Here is a 19,217-nt window from a genome sequence, read left to right as displayed (position 1 = left end):
GATTATTATTAAAGGTTCAAATGAGATAAGGACAAATCTATATCTATCAAAAATCTATATCTATCTACTTATCATCTATCTATCTATCATCTATCTCTCCATATATATCTATAGATATACATTAGAGATATAGATCTCTCTCTACACACACATACACAAACACACAGGAATATATATATTGATAGAGATAGATAGATAGATAGATAATCTATGGCAAGATTATCTATTGGCAAGATGGAGCTTATAGGTTACCTTGAGAAGAGATAAGTGGAGAGTTAAGACAGAAAGTCCTAAAATTTGTTGAGGTGAGACTGATGTACTGAAATTGAATGTGAAGAAGAAGTGTGTGAGGACCCAGAGGGCAGGATCCAGATCTCAAGGAGGGCTGAGTTCTGCATCATCACAGTAGGGTAGCAGATGGAGTATGGATAGGGGTAAAGACAAGGTTAGACACAGAGATGGAAAAAGAAGGGATGTCCTACTCCATTGTGTCCCCTCTTTCTTCAATAAGCATGGGGTAAATTTATTGATTGTGGATTCTCATGGGGGAGAATTTTGAAGCCAGGACAGGAAGGAGGTGGTGTAAGTAGCTCCAGAACTATTTTCCATATTAAACCTGCAAGTTCTTCTCAGATGGTGACCCAGTGTGACTTTTATCCTTCAGCCAAGAGGCTTGAATCCTATCAGGAAGCTATTTCTGAAGAGGAAGAATGCACAGACACCCTCAGTGGCTCCCTCAGCAACATGGCGAAACCCAGAGCCCACGGCTGCAAGACAGTTCACAGTGGGCCTTTAGGAAAGCTCTCAACTCGTCTCTCTGGGAGCACCCCTGCCATAGGACATGAAGAAGGACCCGGGGAAGTGCCTCATTCCAGACAGGCTGCATTCAGTAGCCCCATCGTAAGTGTGAAGACATCCCCACACCCTGGACAGAGCAAGCCCCTGTTACAATAGCCCAAACCATCCTGATTTTCTCTGTCCACAAAACAGATGACATTGTTACAGTTCAGCATGATGGTGACACATACATTTTTAAAAATAATACAAATTTGATATTTGTTGCATAAATCAGTGTTGAGAAGTAGAATACCATTTCTGAAAAATATAATATTTTCTGTTCAAAGCTAAAGAAGGCTATCTTGACATAAAGCTGACTCTAAGAGCCACCAAGACTTAGCTAGAACTAACCTGGAGACGGGAATGTTGTCTAATTAATAGTCTTTTGCTATCTTTTTATCACTCTGTAATCTTCCTGCACTCCACCCACACTGGCCCTCCTTCCTCATCTTGAACTCCACAAAAGCCACTTTCCAGCATTTTCGTTCCAGAGCTCAACAAGGGGTTTGTGTCCCAGTGGCAGCTCTTAGGGACTGACTAGTACTAGTTATTCTCATTAACAAACCCATTTTACTGCAGAAGAAATAGAAGATCATGTAGAATGGGGTACAGAAAAGATGATTGTGCAAAAGAATTAGAAATCAACACTTTTACTGAATTTAAAATTACCTCTTTAAAATGTTCTCTGCCTTATTAGCCTTTCATATTTCATTCATTTTTCCTCCTTTCTTCAAGGTAGGGTTTCTTTGTGTAATAGAGCCCTAGCTGTCCTGGACCCTCGTTGTTGACCAGGCTGGCCTCAAACTCACAGAGATCCACCTGTCTGCCTCCTGAGTGCTGGGATTAAAAGTGTGCACCACCACGCCTGGCACATTAACATCTATATTTAGCTAAGATGGAGATTTCCATCAAGATGTCAGTAACAACTCAGGCAGACAGGAAGAGAGCAGCTGTGGGGACCTCTTGGGTTGCTACATTGTGGTCATTGCCAGATTTTCATGATACATTAAATAAGTAGACCCCAGGCATCTCACTTGACTTGAGAAGGCCATCAGGGCATCTCTAGGCTCTTTGCAAACTTGCCATGAAGTGTGCACCTGCAGCAATGGTGTGGCCAATGCCAATTTGGTTCTGTAGTACTAAGGATGTAACACCCCTAGTACTACTTCTTTATATGGCAGACTGCTCTGCAACACCTAGGCCTAATTTTTAACTCTGCAAATTTTGAAAGGCAGTTAGCAAATAGTATGCATAGTTCTTTTTTTCTATAGTCATTTTAAGCTTATGCCAGAAAAGAAATACATATGTATGTATATACTCTTTTTCCTATGATACTGTCTTTATGTAGTCACCCACTCAACTTGTACGTTTTCTGCACATTTGAAAGGAAACATGTGCTAACTCACATCTAGTTGTTGGTAGCTGGCATCAAGGTGGGGGCAGCCTTGCAAACCCCCATCCCCATCAGCTTCCTGAACAGACTTCACTCTGCTTAAGGGAAAAAAATAGGTACTTCTGGAAGCCTTTGTGTCTTTGCCTGTGCCGTCTCCCCTTTCTGAGATCTGGTCTCTCCTCTCTATCCTATCTGATGAAACATTAAGGGTAGCCACTATTACCTATACCAATTCTTTGTCATCAACCTCCAGGTTTTCTGTGTACTCTCCCATTGTCCATTTGTCTGCAGAACTTTAGCCTTATGTCTGTACCTGACATTGTGCCATTAGCACCTTGAGAGCATTGACTTGTTAAACCTTTGAATCCTAACACATAGCACAGTGCCTGCCACATTCGTTCTCAAAACAGTATTTTGGGAGGTTTTAGAATGAATCTGATCACCAGACCCAGTCTTCCCCATTCAGTTGGTTGTTCCCACTTGCCCTGTACTCCACTGTCACCTGTCCTGTTCATTATTTGGAAGTTCTGGTGTTGTTTTTGTTTGGAGTCTTGCACACCCACACTCTATATATAGGATAATGTGGTTGTGTTCTCCCATGAAATATGACACTAACTCTTGAGTCTTAAGTCTTACAAGCTGAGCTTAATATTTTGAGAAATGTGTATAATCTATAACCTGAAAAGTCACTGTAAAATTTATTCTGCATTTGTTCTAAAAGCCCACTCATGAAGCCTTGGTTAAGAGTGCCAAGTACCTAGATTTTTGGTACTAGAAAAATAGTACCCATAGGAGGGAGTAGGCAGACAAATCCTCACAGGGCACACAAAACCGCAGAACTGCTGGATCAAGGAGTTCATATACAGGAAAAGTCATCACTGTGTGGCCTTTGTATTTTTCCTTCGGGTGTATGGTATTTAGGAATCAGAGGAGACCAAAAGAAGGCTTTTTGTCCCACAAAAACCAAAGTAAAGTGAGTAGAGTGACAAGCCCCTGGAACTGCAGTGGTAGCAGGGAATGAAATAAAAGCTTAGTAGAGGAGGGCTGGAGGAGTGAGGAACACTCCTACAACTGCTCGGCTCTGTCGCCTCGGGAGAGTATCTTTTTCCATTATTTTTTAAAATATTTTACTAATTTATTCATTTTACATCTCAATTGTTAGCCCATTCCTTGTTTCCTTCCATTCTTCCCCCCTCCCATTTTACCCTTACTCCCCTCCTCTATGACTGTGACTGAGGAGGACCTCCTCCCCCTGTATATGCTCATAGGGTATCAAGTCTCTTCTTGGTAGCTTGCTATCCTTCCTCTCAATACCACCAGGCCTCACCATAATGGGCACATGGTCAAAAATGGGGCACCAGAGTTCGTGTGAAAGTCAGTCCCCACTCTCCACTCAACTGTGGAGAACGTCCTATAAGCTAGATCTATGTAGGGGTTTGAAGTTTACTGCCCATATTGTCCTTGGCTGGTGCCATAGTTTGAGCAGGACCCCTGGGCCCAGATCTGCCCATCATAATGTTCTTCTTGTAGGTTTCTAGAACTCTCTGGATCCTTCTATTTCCCCATTCTCCCATGCTTCTCTCACCTAACGTCCCAATAGGATGTCCTCCCCTCTGACCCACTTTCCTGGTAAGTGAAGACTTTCATGGGACATGCCCCTTGGGCTAGTGTCTAGATATAAGGGAGTATATACCATTTGACTCTTTCTGCTTCTGGGTGAACTCACTCATTATGATCATTTCTAGTTCAATCCATTTGTCCACAAATTTCGGGATCACCACAACACAAGAAACTGTCTCAAAGGGCCATAGCATTAGGAAAGTTGAAAACCTTCTCATGCTGTGCTGTGTATTCTGTGATCTAATTGTGAGTGGAAATGTTCTCTGAATCTTGACCAAATGCCTGGTTGAGACCCAGTCAGAGCATGTGTTTATCTTCCAAGAGTACTGACTAGCTTGTTGGTTCTCTACCCTTCCTGTACAGACAATAAGGCCAACAAGGGTTAGGGATTTAAAGATCAGGAGAATGAGGTCCTTGTCTTAAAGGGACCTGTAGATTCTGAGGAGGGTTTCATGGAAGATGGCAGCAATTGTCTGGCACATCAAAGGGATGAATGTTGACCTTATATAACAAGGTGAAGATGGTTCTGGTCTCAGAAAATCATTCTAGATATAGTCATTCAGATAAAAGGCTGCACATGACAATTTTGCACCATCTCCTCAACTCAAGAACTATCTTAGTCCTGAGGGATATAGTTATTTTGTCAAAAATCAGCAGATTACTCTGCTTCTGGAGCTTCATTTTGATATGGATGCCTCCTTACGCCTTCCTGTAAGCTCTCCTTTTCTTTATATTCTTTTATGGTGATTTCAGTGTCTTCTGCGGTGCCAAGTATGTGATAGACCCAGCTTCAGTTCGACAGTTCTTATCTGCAGAGTTTTGCTGACCGGGAGTTTCTCTTTCATGGCCGCGAATGCATGTGCAAGACTTTTACTAGCTTTAGTAGTATTGCTTTTGTTGTTGTGATCATAGAACAGTATTTCAGCCTTGTAGTCATCCACTTGCTTAATCTAGATAGAGTTTTAAGAATATGTTGTGACAGCTTTTAAACCCGCTGTGTCCCTGGTAATCTGAAAGGTGAGTGTGTCACTTGATAGTAAGGAAAGAAGCAAGGCAGGCAGGCAAAGGAGCTGTTCCTAGGCTGTCTGCAGAGTGGAGCTCAGACATGAGCCTTGGGTGTGTAATTACCAGCATTGCGCGACTCTCATTAAACCTGTGATCACTCTTAAAAAGGCCAGAGCAGGAACACCAGCCACATTTGCCTCAGTTCTTCCCTTGCTTTTTAAGTAGAATTCCTGACAAGAGCAACTTAGAGTCTGAGAGGATTCAGGCCACCATGACAAGGAGGGTACAGCATAGGAAGCGTGAGGCAGTGGATCACATTGCACCCAGTCAGGATGCAGCACTGATTGATGGTCCTTCTTTATTCTGTCTAGGAACGGGTCTCTGGGGATGGTGCCACCCACATCTGTAGCTGATCTTCCCTCTTTAATTAAACTTCTCCAGAAACACCCTCAGAGACACACCCACAGATTTGTTTTCCTTAGGTAATTCCAAATCCAGTCAGGGTGAAATGAAATTTAGCCATGACATGGTTGTGTGAATACAAGGCCACATGTCCCTATGGCACTTTGTCTGGGCAGTCACCTCTCCTGGCTTCCCTGCTGTCAGTCAGTGGCCTTTGCTTGTCAGCATCCAAGACTCCTTGTAGCACAGTGGTGCTTCCATAGGACCAAGATCCTAAGCAGCACTCTCTAGAGTAGGGTGAATAGTCCAATGTGAAAATCAGATTTCTACAACGACACATTTGTTAACACTAGTACTCTAAGATGCATCTGAGATGCACTGTGCCAGAGGAAATGGGGCTCCCACACCCCACTCTAGTGACAGAACATCTTAGAGGAAATCCTTACCAGGAATCCTTTGGAGGAGGGCACAGATGCCAAATATATTTTGTGATTAGAAAACTATTGTACTTACCCTGGCTGTGAAATGTCAGTTTCCTAGTCTGTTTATAATATTTTTCTTAAAGTAAGTTATTTTTATATTAATGGACTGAGCAAAAAAAATGTTTTGTTCAATACTCTGATATAAACTAAATCTCACTTTTGAAATAATTGGTGTTCATCAGTTGTTGAGTAAAATACAAGCCATAGTAGAATTCTAAACTCAATGAAATACATGCCTAGTATTATGTATTTCAAAATGAGAAATAATCTTTCAATTAGATTTTTCACAGGTGGTGTTTCTATCTTCTATTTAATTGAATAGTCAAAATATTCTCCATTAATAACATATAATATGCATTTAAATTTATTTATATGTATTTCATTTTATTATTTCCCAAGATATAATATGCATTTAACTTTTTAAAGTTAAATTTACTGGGCTGGTGGGATGGCTAGTGGGTTAAGGCACTTGCTGCCAGGCCTGACAGCCTAAATTCTACCTCTGAAACCCACACGGTAGAAGGAGAAAACCAACTTCCTTAACTTGGTTTCTGATCTTTATATGTGCCATAATACATTCATGAGTATGCTTACACATTCACACACATGCAGATAAATAAATAAATGTAGAAAAATTAGAATTTAGCTTACCATCTCATGCTTCACTTACATGCCTATTGCAGAAGTTACTTATGTTAGTGGCAACACATTGTCATATTGTCTCTTCAGGAAACAGATGTGGTACCAGATACCAGACTTCTGGAAAAATTTAGCCAGATTACCCCTCAGCTCTTCAACCCACTGGACGGTACCGCACAGAACCCACCACTGGAGACTTTGTACATCATGGACTTCTTTATCGCACTGGCAATTTGCAACACAGTGGTGGTTTCTGCTCCAAACCAACCTCGGCAAAAGGTAAAATGCAATTCGAACAAAGATATTCTCAGGAGGGGACACTATGGAGTTTATACCATCTGTATTGGCTTTGTTATGTGATCATATTAAATAGGAATGGCAGCAAAAATCGCGTCTCATACCATTTACACAGGCCATGTTCTTGGCTCTGCATGTACCATGCTCCAGGAGATTTACCAGGGCTGGGTTTAGTCCTTTCAGAGCCCTTGGAGATAGACAGAGAGAGCTATAGGCACCCTTGCTCTGCTCTTCCATTGTAAAGATGCCTTGGAAGGATTTCACCAGGGTTGCAAAACCTGTGTGTCCAGTGGGGGTGAGGGTGGAAGTTGAGCTTAGGAAGTAGGATCCAAGCTTGCTCTGTGACTTGCCTAGGGGAGTACTGCAGATGAGAACACCCACTTTGCTGTCATTCCCTTACCAAATTGAAGTCGTCTGTGAGGCTTCTGAGACCATGACATCATATGCACCACACTAAAAAAAGTTGGAAGCATTAAAGATCGTGGCTCTGACAAACTTTTTCCATGTACCAGCAGGATATCTTCTAACACAGTCTGTCTGTAATACAATGAGTATGGTGTGCCAGAATTCAGCGGTTCTTTAGTCTAGTTGTACCTTAGAGCTCATGGAAAATTCATTTCCAGTTAAGAAAGAAAGCGCTGTAGAGCCTGGTGATCTATCGTGCTATGCTAGGCTCCTGGCATATCTTTCCTTTCCCGCACACCCACTTAAAATTCAATTTACAGCAAAACCCAATTAAAATTTCATTTTCCAACAGATCATTTTCTCTTGGCAACGTCAGAGGTGGGAACTTTAACATAAAAGTAATTCATTTCCCATTAAGCCACACCTGATCAGATACCATGTTTTACAAGGTATTGCCTAAGAAGATACTCTAGAAAAAGTGATTATGCAATTAGAGAATAAATGCCAGGATTTAAAAACAAAATTGTACTACACAATAGTTTATACTTGTTCTAAAAGCTGGTAATTTTTGGTGTTTTCTCTGTACAAAGTATTCCTGATTTATTCCTAGAGGATGTAATGCTTTAGTGCTTAGAATAAAATCTTTGTAGGTGTTAACATACAAGTCTGTCTTTCAGGGGCCTAGCAACCTCTGACAGCATCACCCTCCAGGCATGTGCTGTATAAAAAGGACCGCCCCCCGCGTCTTAAGATCTCTTGGTTTTACTCCCTCTCTCTCTCTCTCTCTGTCTCTTTCTGTCATAGGCACCCTCCTCTCCCCCTGCTTCTCACAATAAACCTACTTTATACCAGATATGTTGCATGGCATATTAATTCCTATTTTAACAACAGGCATAAAGAGCCCCTGCATCTCCCAGATTCTTAGGGAAATGGGAGAAAGGGGGAATGCTGCAAGATGCAGAGACTTCACCATGATAAGGTGCACGCTTTGCTTTATGTCTGAGTTGCTGGTAATGCCAAAGATTGACCAGCAAGAGCCCTTCGATGGTCAAAAAGTCAGTTTATGAAGAGAATGTTTAAATTCTCCATGTACTTCTACATGAATGTTAGAATCTATTGGGTGATATTTCATGATAGGCATGAAATTGTAAGCTTAATCACTGATATTAAAAGTATAAAAGAAGACAAGGAACAAATAAGAACAAATGGCACACTAATAAAGAGTTAAAATCATGTGATGATGGGGATAAGTTCCTCTTAACTGACTGTCATGTACTGGCCTCTTTTGTTATAACTGTCAAGATAACAACCTTTTATAGATTCTGAAAAGAGAAAAGAAAACTGTATTCTGTTAGCCTTTTGCTTAATTTCCTCCAGTGGTCTTGGTGATGTGTGAGCTTAATTATTTGTTCTTCTAGTTTTCTCTTACTGTTTTCTGAACTTTTTCTGTAATGCTCCACACATTCTGAACTTTTCTAATAATATATCCATGCTCTATAAACTCCATTTTAAAATCTATATCAAGAAGACATTTCTGCTTTGATATTGAATCTTTAATTAATGTGAATCTTTATTTTAATGGTGAATAATTGTTTCATAATTGGTTCTTTGAGACAGGGTTTCAATATGTAACCCAGCCTGGCTTTGAATTTGGAGTCCTCTTGCCTCTGCCTTTCAAGAACAAAGAGCAATTCGCTTATAATTGTTATTGTTAATCTGTACCAATAAAGGTAATATATTTTATACATATAGAATTCTTTCTTACTTTCTTCCTAAATAGTTAAAGAAATGTATAATGTCATCACATGTTACATCCTCTCCCCTGGTACCTTTTACTTATCTTCTTATTTGCTATGGGATTTCTAGGGAGAAAGTAGACTGACAGTTAAGATTGTAGTAACTCCATCTTTTCCCCCAGTTGGACTTCAGAATTGTGAGGACCTAATTTTGAGCCTGTTGTTAAGACTTTCTTCCATTGTCTTTCCTAGATTGGGCTCTCCTCGTTGAGTGGAATGCCCATCAAGTCCTTGGAAGAGATTAAAAACATCTTCCAGAAATTATCTGTCCGGAGATCAAGTTCACCGTCCCTTGCCAGTGGGAAGGACCCAACTTCTGGGACTCCCTGCGCCTTTGTGAGCAGAATCTCCTTCTTTAGTCGAACAAAACTGTCACCTCCTATTGAGGATGAGTCTTCCCAGATGGGTGGAAGCCCCCTGGCCAGTAACTCAGCTTGCTGTACAGAAACTGAGGCACAAAACAGTGAAGTAGGACTCACCACTGGCTCAGCTGAAGCCTTAAATGGACCACTGCCCTTGGCGTCCAACCTGTGCTATGAGGCGGAGAGTCCAGATGAAGCCGCCTTGGTTTACGCCGCCAGGGCATACCATTGCACTTTACAGTCGCGGACCCCAGAGCAGGTCGTGGTGGACTTTGCTGCTCTAGGCTCATTAACATTCCAACTCTTACACATCCTGCCCTTTGACTCAGTAAGGAAAAGGATGTCGGTCGTGGTCCGGCATCCTATTAACAAACAAGTCGTTGTGTACACCAAAGGCGCTGATTCTGTAATCATGGAGCTGCTGTCCGCGGCTTCCCCAGGTAAGTTTACAGTTGTTATGGTGGTGATCAGCCGGGCTGAGGACTCGGGCCATGCCCAGTGTTTTGGTAAACGCTTTTGAAGTTATACTTGAAAAGGAAAAATGCTGCCTGTTGTTGAGTGGGAAGGCAGAGGGGCCCAGGACCTACACGGCTCTCAGTTTGTTTACATATGAAATCTGCCATCAGCTATGTCCTTGTGGTGTTCTCTATCTGGTCTTTGGAAAAATGGGAATTATAATATCTTTTTATAGGTTCCAGAGAGACTTAATGCCCACCTGTGTGAAATGCAGGAAGAGCCTGTTGCCTAGTGAGGGAGGAGTGCATGAGCGGATAGGGAGGACTGGCCATCATGGCAGCGTCTGCAAAGCTCTAGTGCCTCCTCAGCCCAAGGGGAAAGAATCAAAGTGAAAAATTATGCAGCTGTGTTCCTTTCCTAGACACAAATTTAAGATTCAAAGCTAAAATACGTTTTGTTTATTATGGATTAAACTGTCATTTTTCAAAGGAAAAAAAGTCTAACTGGGCAGGCTGGCAGGAATAATGATTTTCTGTTCATGATTTCAGATGGAACAAATCTGGAAAAACAACAGATGATAATAAGGGAGAAAACTCAGAGCCACCTGGATGAGTATGCCAAACGAGGGCTGCGTACTTTATGTATAGCAAAGAAGGTGAGGCTGCCAAACGCACCCCAGTCTTGCTGCTTCTCCTGGTTTACCTATTACTGAAAATGAGTGTGTGGCAGACCTTAACCCCAACCCAGGTACCAGGGAGGTTCCCCAGACTAGAGTCCCTTTTTTATAGCCTCTCCATGCTGCCTATGACTGGATTAGGATTCTGTCCCCAAGGGATTCTTGCAGGTGCCTCAGGGTTATATTCTCATGCATCTCAGTACAAGTGGCCCTGCATGTAAACAGCTGTTTCTCTAGAAGTAAAAATCCCAACAGCTTATTATCTTCCCCCTAAAACCTTGTTTATAACATCCTCCCTGTTTGTTCGCATCAAATGAGGTTTGAAAACAAAACAAACAAAACAAAACAAAAAAAAAAAACAATGACCAGAGAGCAACCTTCATGTTTCTCTTGTAGTCTTGGTAGTTTTGGTTTGCTTGTTTTCTTATGTGCCTATAAACTGATCTCTCAATCAAAGTAAACTTGCCAGGTTTTTTAAATCCCAGTTTTGCTTACTCTTATGGAAAACAGTCTTTAGACATGGCATGCCCTTTCTAAGTGGAAAGTTCAATAGCAAGAGAGAAGCAGAGCCCCAGAAGTGCTTTGAGGGCCATTATTGCCAAAACCTCTCACTCTAGGTCTTAGTTATGGGGGAGGGGGTGTGAGTAGAGGGGGGTGAGGGCCTGGGCAAGGTGAGACTGGTTCTGTGGGTAGGTTGAAAATCAAACCAACTCTACCTGCTCACTTGAGTGTATTCCAGTAGATGTTGTATTTTCTCAAATCGAATTATTTTGCAGCCGAAAATGACTGTCTAAGAGAAAACTTGCTTAACCCCCTCCACTCAACCCTGCTTTAAGACGTAAAATACAGATTCATCCCTTAATGACCACTAAAGGTAGGAAGACACTGGCTCCTGCTCCAGGATGCATCTAAGTTGTGTTAGAACCAAGGCCTTCTGCCTTTTCTATAGGGTGCCTCTCATTACCTCTCCTGAAGCTTAAGAGTTAATTCTCAGGAGATATCTGAAGTGCAGTTGGCTGTGGCAACTCTCAATGGACAACCTTGAGGACATTTTCTTAGCTGCATCATTAGAATTCTCCCACGTTTAACCACTAATAGGAGTCCCATTCCACCTTCTTAAGTTCTGGTTTAATAGGTTAACCCACGTTCACCCAACGTAATGCTTAAAATTCTCCAGAGATGCTAAGCTGTAATATATCGGAGTTTGGGAGCCTGTGTCCATGTGGTCAAGGAGCATGGATCAGGTACAACTGTGTGCAGAGGGTGAGATTTAGGAACAAAGTTGTTGGCATGGATTTTGCCCAGAGTCAGGTCCTGGTAGGATGTTTCAAGGTTAAATGCTCTGCCTCCTCACCTGTTTTCTTCCTCTTTAGGTCATGAGTGACACTGAATATGCAGAGTGGCTGAAAGGCCACTTTCTAGCTGAAGCCAGCATTGACAACAGGGAAGAATTGCTAGTTGAATCTGCCATGAGGCTGGAGAACAAACTCACATTACTTGGTAGGTATGGTGCTGTGTTGCCTGAGCAGAGAGTTTTGTCTCTAAATCCATTCTTCTTTTAGCCACTTTGACTCATTTATTTTATTTTTATTTTCAATTTTTATATTTTACTCTATTTATTTATTTATTTTGGTGTGGCTAGCGTTACCGTCTCGTCAGCAAGAACGACCTGTCCTTCATCTATTGCCCTCTTGACAATTACAGCAGTAAACATTACAGCTAGAATCAGCCCAAGAATTTCAGAAATATGCATACCTCTCCGAACTTACCAACCCTGCAGTTCTGAATCCTCCTTGTAGTCAGGGGCTCTCCGAAGGTGCTGACGATGGTGTGGTCTTCCCGGGTTTCGGCACCATATGTGGCTAGCGTTACCGTCTCGTCAGCAAGAACGACGCTGCATACACAAACAGGATCCTTCTGCAGTAAAGCTTTAATGCCTCTTGAGAGGAAGAGCATAAGCTTACAACACGAAAAACGGAGACAGAGAGAGCAAACAGCAGAAACCCCTCCCTTATATAGGAAACTGTCCTCCGCTTAGGACGTGTCAGTCCCTGATTGGCTGTTGGTCATCGGGCGAGATGATGCCACGGGAGAGGCAGAGCACAACGAGTGGAAAATCCCTTCGCACATGCGCAGATTAGTTGTTTGTCAGCATGGGACACAGGGTGTCAGCGCCATCTTGTAATGGCGAATGTGAGCGCGGCTTCCCACATTTTGGTTTTTCAGACAGGGTTTCTTTGTGTAGTCTTGACTGTCCCTGGAACTAGTTGGCCTTGAACTCACGGAAATCTGCCTACCGCTGCCTCCCAAGTGCTGGGATTAAACCTGTGTGACACCACCACCCAGCTAGCCACTTTGACTTATTAAGCATATGTGGTTCTCCCTCTCTTGTCTATTCTGGTCTCTTCCCATGCTCCAGTGCATTCAGACCCAGGTCCCACTTCAGTGAACTAGAACGCTTATTTGTGGTGGGAACAGGGTGGGCATTCTTAGTAAGAGGTAAAACTGGAACACCCAACATAGAGTCCAAACCAAAGCAAACATCCTGATCCCAGACAAGGATTTTGCAAGGGATTGGATAACATCTTAAATACGTGATGTCTTCTTAAATCTTTATAACAAACATGTATCTTATTTAGAAGAAATAGGGCACAGACCAGTACAGTTGCTTGTTCGCACTAAGAGGCTTAGACATTTCTGAAAAGCAAAAAACTTCAGTGTACCCACCTATAGGGCCCATGTCATTATTCTGCACCTTTGAGTGATCCAATGATGTCTATTTTTCTTCTCCTCTTTGCTGCTTTCAACCCAAATTTCAGAAACACAATGCCTCTTATATCAGGTCGGCCCATACTTGGAATCACCCAAAGAACTAAAAACCGTTCTTACGTCAGAACCAAGTCCCCAGGAATGCCAGGGCTGTAGGTCTGTGGCTGATCATGACACTGGAATGCCAAAATCCTCCTGAGAGATTTGGGGGAGCCATCAAGTTGAGAAGCGCTGCCTTGAAGCATGCAGATGTGGGTTCTGATTGACGCATGAACGCGCCACAAGAGCTGCCTCTGAGCTCCATTCCTCTGTTTAGAGGAAAAAGGGTCTCATTTAATATGTCAAGTAGAATGGTTGTGCTCCCTCTCAAATAGTAATCACTTCTTCACCTGCTTAGATGCTTCCTCACCTGCGTTCCAGATGAATTAAGCTCTGTGGGCTTAGTGCCAAAACTCATTTGACAGCAACATCAAATCCAATTTGATGTAACACTATTTTTAGTATTAGTATATAAATTAACTCACATCAGCATGAAAATCTACAAGTTTTTCTATTGAAGTATGAATAAACATCTGTGACTAACAGGTATTACAAAATAGACAATGTATTACCACATTACAGGTGAGAAAACATGAATTCCAAAGCAATCTGGCCCCATCCAGTTATTCTAGAAAAGGACACTGTAGGCTGACACTATGAAAGAGTCACCCTCGCAGACCTATCTTACGGCCAGGTGTGCTCTTTAGAGCCTGCCCTTAACATTGGGTGTTTCATAGAACTGTAAAATTCAGGGCAATGTTACGTATGTGAACAAGTGATTCTGACTTTTGAATTTGTTGATAAGAATACTAGCTGACAGGAGAACGCATGTTTGGTAAACTCCACAAGGAGAATGTGTGAGAACGCCATGAATCTTTATATCTTATGTCTGTTCTGCACTTTCTATAGTTCGGGACTGAATGGCCCATGGATATAGGATTCAGCTAATGGCCAAGTGAGTTCCAGCTGCCTCTGGTTTCTAAGCAACATTTTGTGTTTTAATTACTTTTCAGGTGCTACTGGCATTGAAGATCGTCTGCAGGAGGGAGTCCCCGAGTCTATAGAAGCTCTTCACAAAGCTGGCATCAAGGTCTGGATGCTGACTGGGGACAAGCAGGAGACAGCTGTCAACATAGCTTATGCATGCAAGCTCCTGGAGCCGGAGGACAAGCTCTTCATCCTCAATACACAGAGTAAAGTATGCATGTGGGGGCTGAGCCAAATATGCTTTTAAGCGGAAGCCCACAGGGTGTTTGGAGATTGACGTATTCAAGAAAAAAGAAAACCCAGTTGTCTGTAGCTTCTTGATGCTATGCTGCTGAATGACCTTGCTCATATATGGGAAGATGTGACAGTTCTAAAAGGCCTGCCTCAGAGGCATCATGGATGAATAGAAGCATTGGAAGACACTTCCGCTTTTATTTTGCAACTTCCCCTTCCCCTACTGTATGCAAAGACTGGTCCAAACAGAAAAAAATGAGAATATGTGCGAGATCTTGAGACTGGACCCTACTTCCTTTTTAAGTTGCTGAGAAGTAGTAATTTCTGTTAGTAAATTATTTTTATGATAAATTCTACAATTAGGCTCTCAGCGTAATCCTACCCTCTAGTGGTAAATTTAGGTAGTGCTCCTAAGAGCAACCAACAATTGTAGAAATAAAGGGGACAGAGTTGTTAGAGCAGAACGACTTGAAAAGCTTTTGAACCGCCCATTCCGCCCCCACCACCACCATTAAGCACTAGGATGGACATTTGAATTAGTCAAATGGGTATTTCATAGAAGGCTCCTAGGAGAGTGACGTGCTCCCAGGTGTGTGCATACTGTTTTCTTTGCTTGAAAGTGCTTCCTGCTTGCCTCCTCCCTTCATTCTGTCACAGTATCCTTACTTTGTGACGCCTTCTGTAGACAGCTTGTGGGGTCAGGTCCTGAGCCGATGTCACAGGCTGGCTGTCTTGTTTTATGGCTAAGCATCCATTGAGACTCAGCTCTGTGGTATGTTTTAAGGAAAGAGAGTTGTCATTATCCAACATAGACTGGATTCTCTTTTATAGCAGCCCCAAGGACCATGCTCATAAGCAGCAGCCAGTGCCCACTACCATCCAGGGTCAGAATCATTTCAGTGACTCAAAATGGATGTGCCTTGAGTGGCTGGTGAAATATTTACCAACTACTGACCAAGTGTATGCCCTTAGGGAGTTTCTTGCCCAGTGTGGCTGTCATGAACAGTAACACCCATGTCATGAGGTGGTTATGAGCAGAAATGAGGAAGAGCCTCCCGTGAGCATCCTCCTGTGAGCATCAGTTTTGTGTAGGGCTTCTGCAGAGTTCAAGACTTGCTCCTGTAATGGCCGCCAATGCCAGCAGTACCTAAAAACATAGCAACTGTGTCAATGCCTATCAAGGGATTTGGTAGGCATAAAATTTTTTAAAATGTAAATAATGCTGATGAAATGCTGCTGACAAACCTGGACCTGAGTTTAATTTCTAGAACCAACTTGGTAGCAGGAGATAGTGATTTGACTCTTGAAGGTTTTTATCTGACCACCAAATGTACACCATGGCATGTGTATGCCAACATACACACATACACACAAACATAGACACACATCAAATGCATAAACAAATGGAAAAGAGTAATTAATTACTGGTGTTCTTAATTTGACTTAAAGCTTTTTAGACATGAAAAACTTTTATCTTAAGATTGCAATGCATGGTCATTTTAAATATTCAAACAGTGTGGAAGCCTTTTAGAAAAGATAAAATAGTAAAATCATCCCCCAGAGAAAGCCTATTGACAGTTCAGGCATCCTTCCAGATAGCTCCAAGTCTGCATACATGGGAAACCAAGCATAGCGTTGCATGCCCCCTGGGCCTGGGGCTCCCTGCATTTGTCAGGGAAAGTGTTGTGAGAACAGACACTGATCTGTGTCATCATGAGAAGTGGGCATGGCATCACTCAGGTCAGGTGTGTCAGTCACTCTTTGCAGCCAAAGGGGACTTTGCTTCTCAGAGGACACTTGGCAAGACCTGGAGACATTTTGGTTGGCACTCTTTAGAGTAGGATGGATGCTACTGGTTTGTTGTTCTCAGAGGCCAGCAATGCTGCCAAACATCTTGTACCTCATAGAACAGCCACACACACAACCATAGATTTTTTTTAAATATATCAGTTAAATATATCAAATATCAATTCTTCCAGGAGTGAAAAAGTTGCTGCAAACTGTTTCTTATTTCTAAGAAATAATGACTATAACTCAAAGTGGGTCAGTCAACCAGTGTTCTAATGGCATGCGTGTGTGTGTGTGTGTGTGTGTGTGTGTGTGTGTGTGTGTGTGTGTGTGAAAGAGAATGTGCATGTGCATGTAAAGGCCAGAAGTCAATTTCTAGTGTTGGTCTTCAGGGCCTATATACTTTGTTTGTCTTTTTGGTTTTTTCTTATTATTTTTTGTTTTGAACGAGGTCTCTCACTTGCTTTGGGGCTTGCTAATTGGACTGCACTGGTCTGCCAGCAAGCTCCAGGGATCTGCCCATTTTCATCTGTCCCCATTGCTGAGTTTATAAGCAGAACTTCCATGCTCAGCCTTTTCACCTGGCTTCTGGGCCTTGAACTCAGGTCCTTAGGCTTACAAACACTTTGCTGACTAAGCAGTCTCTCCAACCCAACTAAACTTATTCTTTTTTTTTTTTTTTTTTTTTTGGTTTTTCGAGACAGGGTTTCTCTGTGTAGCCTTGGCTGTCCTGGACTCACTTTGTAGACCAGGCTGGCCTCGAACTCACAGCGATCCGCCTGCCTCTGCCTCCCGAGTGCTGGGATTAAAGGCATGCGCTACCACGCCCGGCTCAACTAAACTTATTCTTAGCTGATACCTGAAAATAAAAATTATGCCTACTTACAGGGTATTATGTGATGTTTCAATCTATGAATGGATTCTGTAATGTCTAAATTAAATTTAACATATTTGCCTTAGTAATTTCTCATTTCTTTATGATAAAAGCATGTAAAATCCTTTCTTCTAGTTATTTTAGAAACACTATGTATTTTTAATCTAGTGATTTAGGTACTTTATTAATTGGAAAAAATCAGCATGATTATAAAATTTGTTTATAAATACACAATTTATGTTGGAAGGTATTTAAAGCTACCAGTCTAAGACATATTTAGTGCACATCTAATTGACAGTAGTTCCTAATAGCTGCCTATTTATGAATTTTCTACACAGCTCAAAAGAAAACAATGGACATAATTTAATTTCGCTTTGAGAGTATAGGTCCAGTCACTAGTCTGTAAATGTGTCCCTTCTCCAATCTTCATTCCTCAGGAGTCCTTAAAAGCTAAAAAGGACTCAGAGATCACAAAGCCAAACTGTCCTGCGATGGATTGCTTTTGTAACATTCTTGGAGCTGCTTGGCAGCCATTGAGTCCTTGTATATCTGAAGTCGTGTCTGTGTGGTAGCTTTATGCATCTCTGTGAACTTTACTTCTGGCAAAACTAAAACCAAACTGCATCCACTTAGAAGCCTTCATCATTTCCATCCATAGGAAGGTTTTTTTCTTTTGTGTTCACATTATCAAGTCCCAATGTTGTTTACTGCACTCAGATATACAGGACTTAAGTTGTATCTTCTCCTAAGAATAATCACTTAATATTTATAGTCTTTATTAGAAGCTCTAAAAGGCTTTCCAGGCTTGATCTCATCTGACAACTGTAACAAGTACATCTCAACTCATTTCATAGGCAGAGACACCAAAATATTGTTATTTCTTATTAAGTGTGAAATAACAACAAGTGTTGAACTTTGTTTCTCTTACTCAAGATACTTTATATTATATTGTGATTTACACATTATACATAAACAACCCCTCCCAACGATTGGTGGAGTTGTTCACTCCACCACCTAATGGAGATTCAGTTCACTTCCTGTAGGCCTGTGGTCACAATATGTTGTCAATTGGTCAACACATGCCATTGCTTCATGTGTGTTTCTCTCTCATGATAATTTAATATTTATTTTGAATTCATTCAAGTTAACTGTGTGGGTAGCTTCACACTAATTCATGCCTGAAAAGAGTGTACTGAACACAGTAACTTCTCTGTACCATATATCATAGCTGTTGAGTGTTTAGGGATACTAGCAATGCTGTAATTAGGAGCCATTTCAAATAATGAAATCACCAATAAAAAAGAGGAAGATGGAAAAAAAAAGTACCACCAATCAGAATCCCAGTACTTGGGAGGCAGAGGCAGGCAGATCTCTGTGAGTTCAAGGCCAGCCTGGTCTACAAAGTGAGTTTCAGGACACCCAGAACTGATAGAGAAATTCTGTCTTGAAAAACAACAACAACAATAATCATAACAATTAAATAAATAATGTATTAATTTGTTCAATTTCTTCTGAAAGGACTCTTTTCTTGGCTGTATATGATTTGAAAAGCCTGAGAGTTTAGATTAAAAGTAAATGATAGAAAGAATCTGAACTCACAAACTTGGAGACCATTCACAGTAAAGACTATGTGTGTGTACATGTGTTTGTGTGCATGAGTGTACATGCAGGAGATGCTGTGCACTGCTGAGCCATCTCTCTAGCCTGGATGTGCCTTTTTTCCTCTCACTACAAAAGATTCAAAAGTGAGTTAGGGAATTAATTGAGGGTGTGGCTCATGCACGGAGCATATGCGTTGCATGTGAAAGGCCCAAGGTTCAGTATCCAGGAACAGTAACACCAAAACCCAAATCGGTTAGAAGGGGATAACTACCATTAATGCATTTCCTCTCTCAGGTAGAGTGCAGAAGCATGCAAAACCCGATGTGATATACACCACTAAGATCATCCTCACCAGAGTACGAGCTCCGTGAGGACCTGTGTCCCAAGCCCAGTATGTTTTCTCATACACTTTCTCAGCAAATGCTTATGAGTGGATTACTGTGTTAAATCAAAGGAAGATGAGAATGTTGCTCACTTGCCTTAAATGGCTGCATGTCTCAGTTGGTCCTCGAAGCACTGTTAGGATGGAGGTAACATGTGCCTCTTGCAGATGA

General features: G+C 41.7%; 1 protein-coding gene across 1 annotated transcript in view; it reads left to right on the top strand.

Annotated features, from left to right (window-relative positions):
- The window catches only part of ATP10D (ATPase phospholipid transporting 10D (putative)), a 91,260-nt gene that overhangs the window by 49,327 nt on the left and 22,716 nt on the right, over window positions 1-19,217 (top strand). The window contains exons 10-15 of the mRNA XM_084800085.1: window positions 665-900; window positions 6,469-6,657; window positions 9,069-9,678; window positions 10,243-10,349; window positions 11,744-11,870; window positions 14,192-14,376. Of these exons, the coding sequence (XP_084656211.1) occupies window positions 665-900; window positions 6,469-6,657; window positions 9,069-9,678; window positions 10,243-10,349; window positions 11,744-11,870; window positions 14,192-14,376 (1,454 nt within the window). The remainder of the gene's footprint in view (window positions 1-664; window positions 901-6,468; window positions 6,658-9,068; window positions 9,679-10,242; window positions 10,350-11,743; window positions 11,871-14,191; window positions 14,377-19,217) is intronic.

This window comes from Acomys minous (assembly GCF_964271855.1).
Source record: "Acomys minous genome assembly, chromosome: 10".
Classification (NCBI taxonomy): Eukaryota; Metazoa; Chordata; class Mammalia; order Rodentia; family Muridae; genus Acomys; species Acomys minous.
Note: the sequence above shows the minus strand (reverse complement) of the source record. Positions and strands in the feature narration are given on the sequence as shown.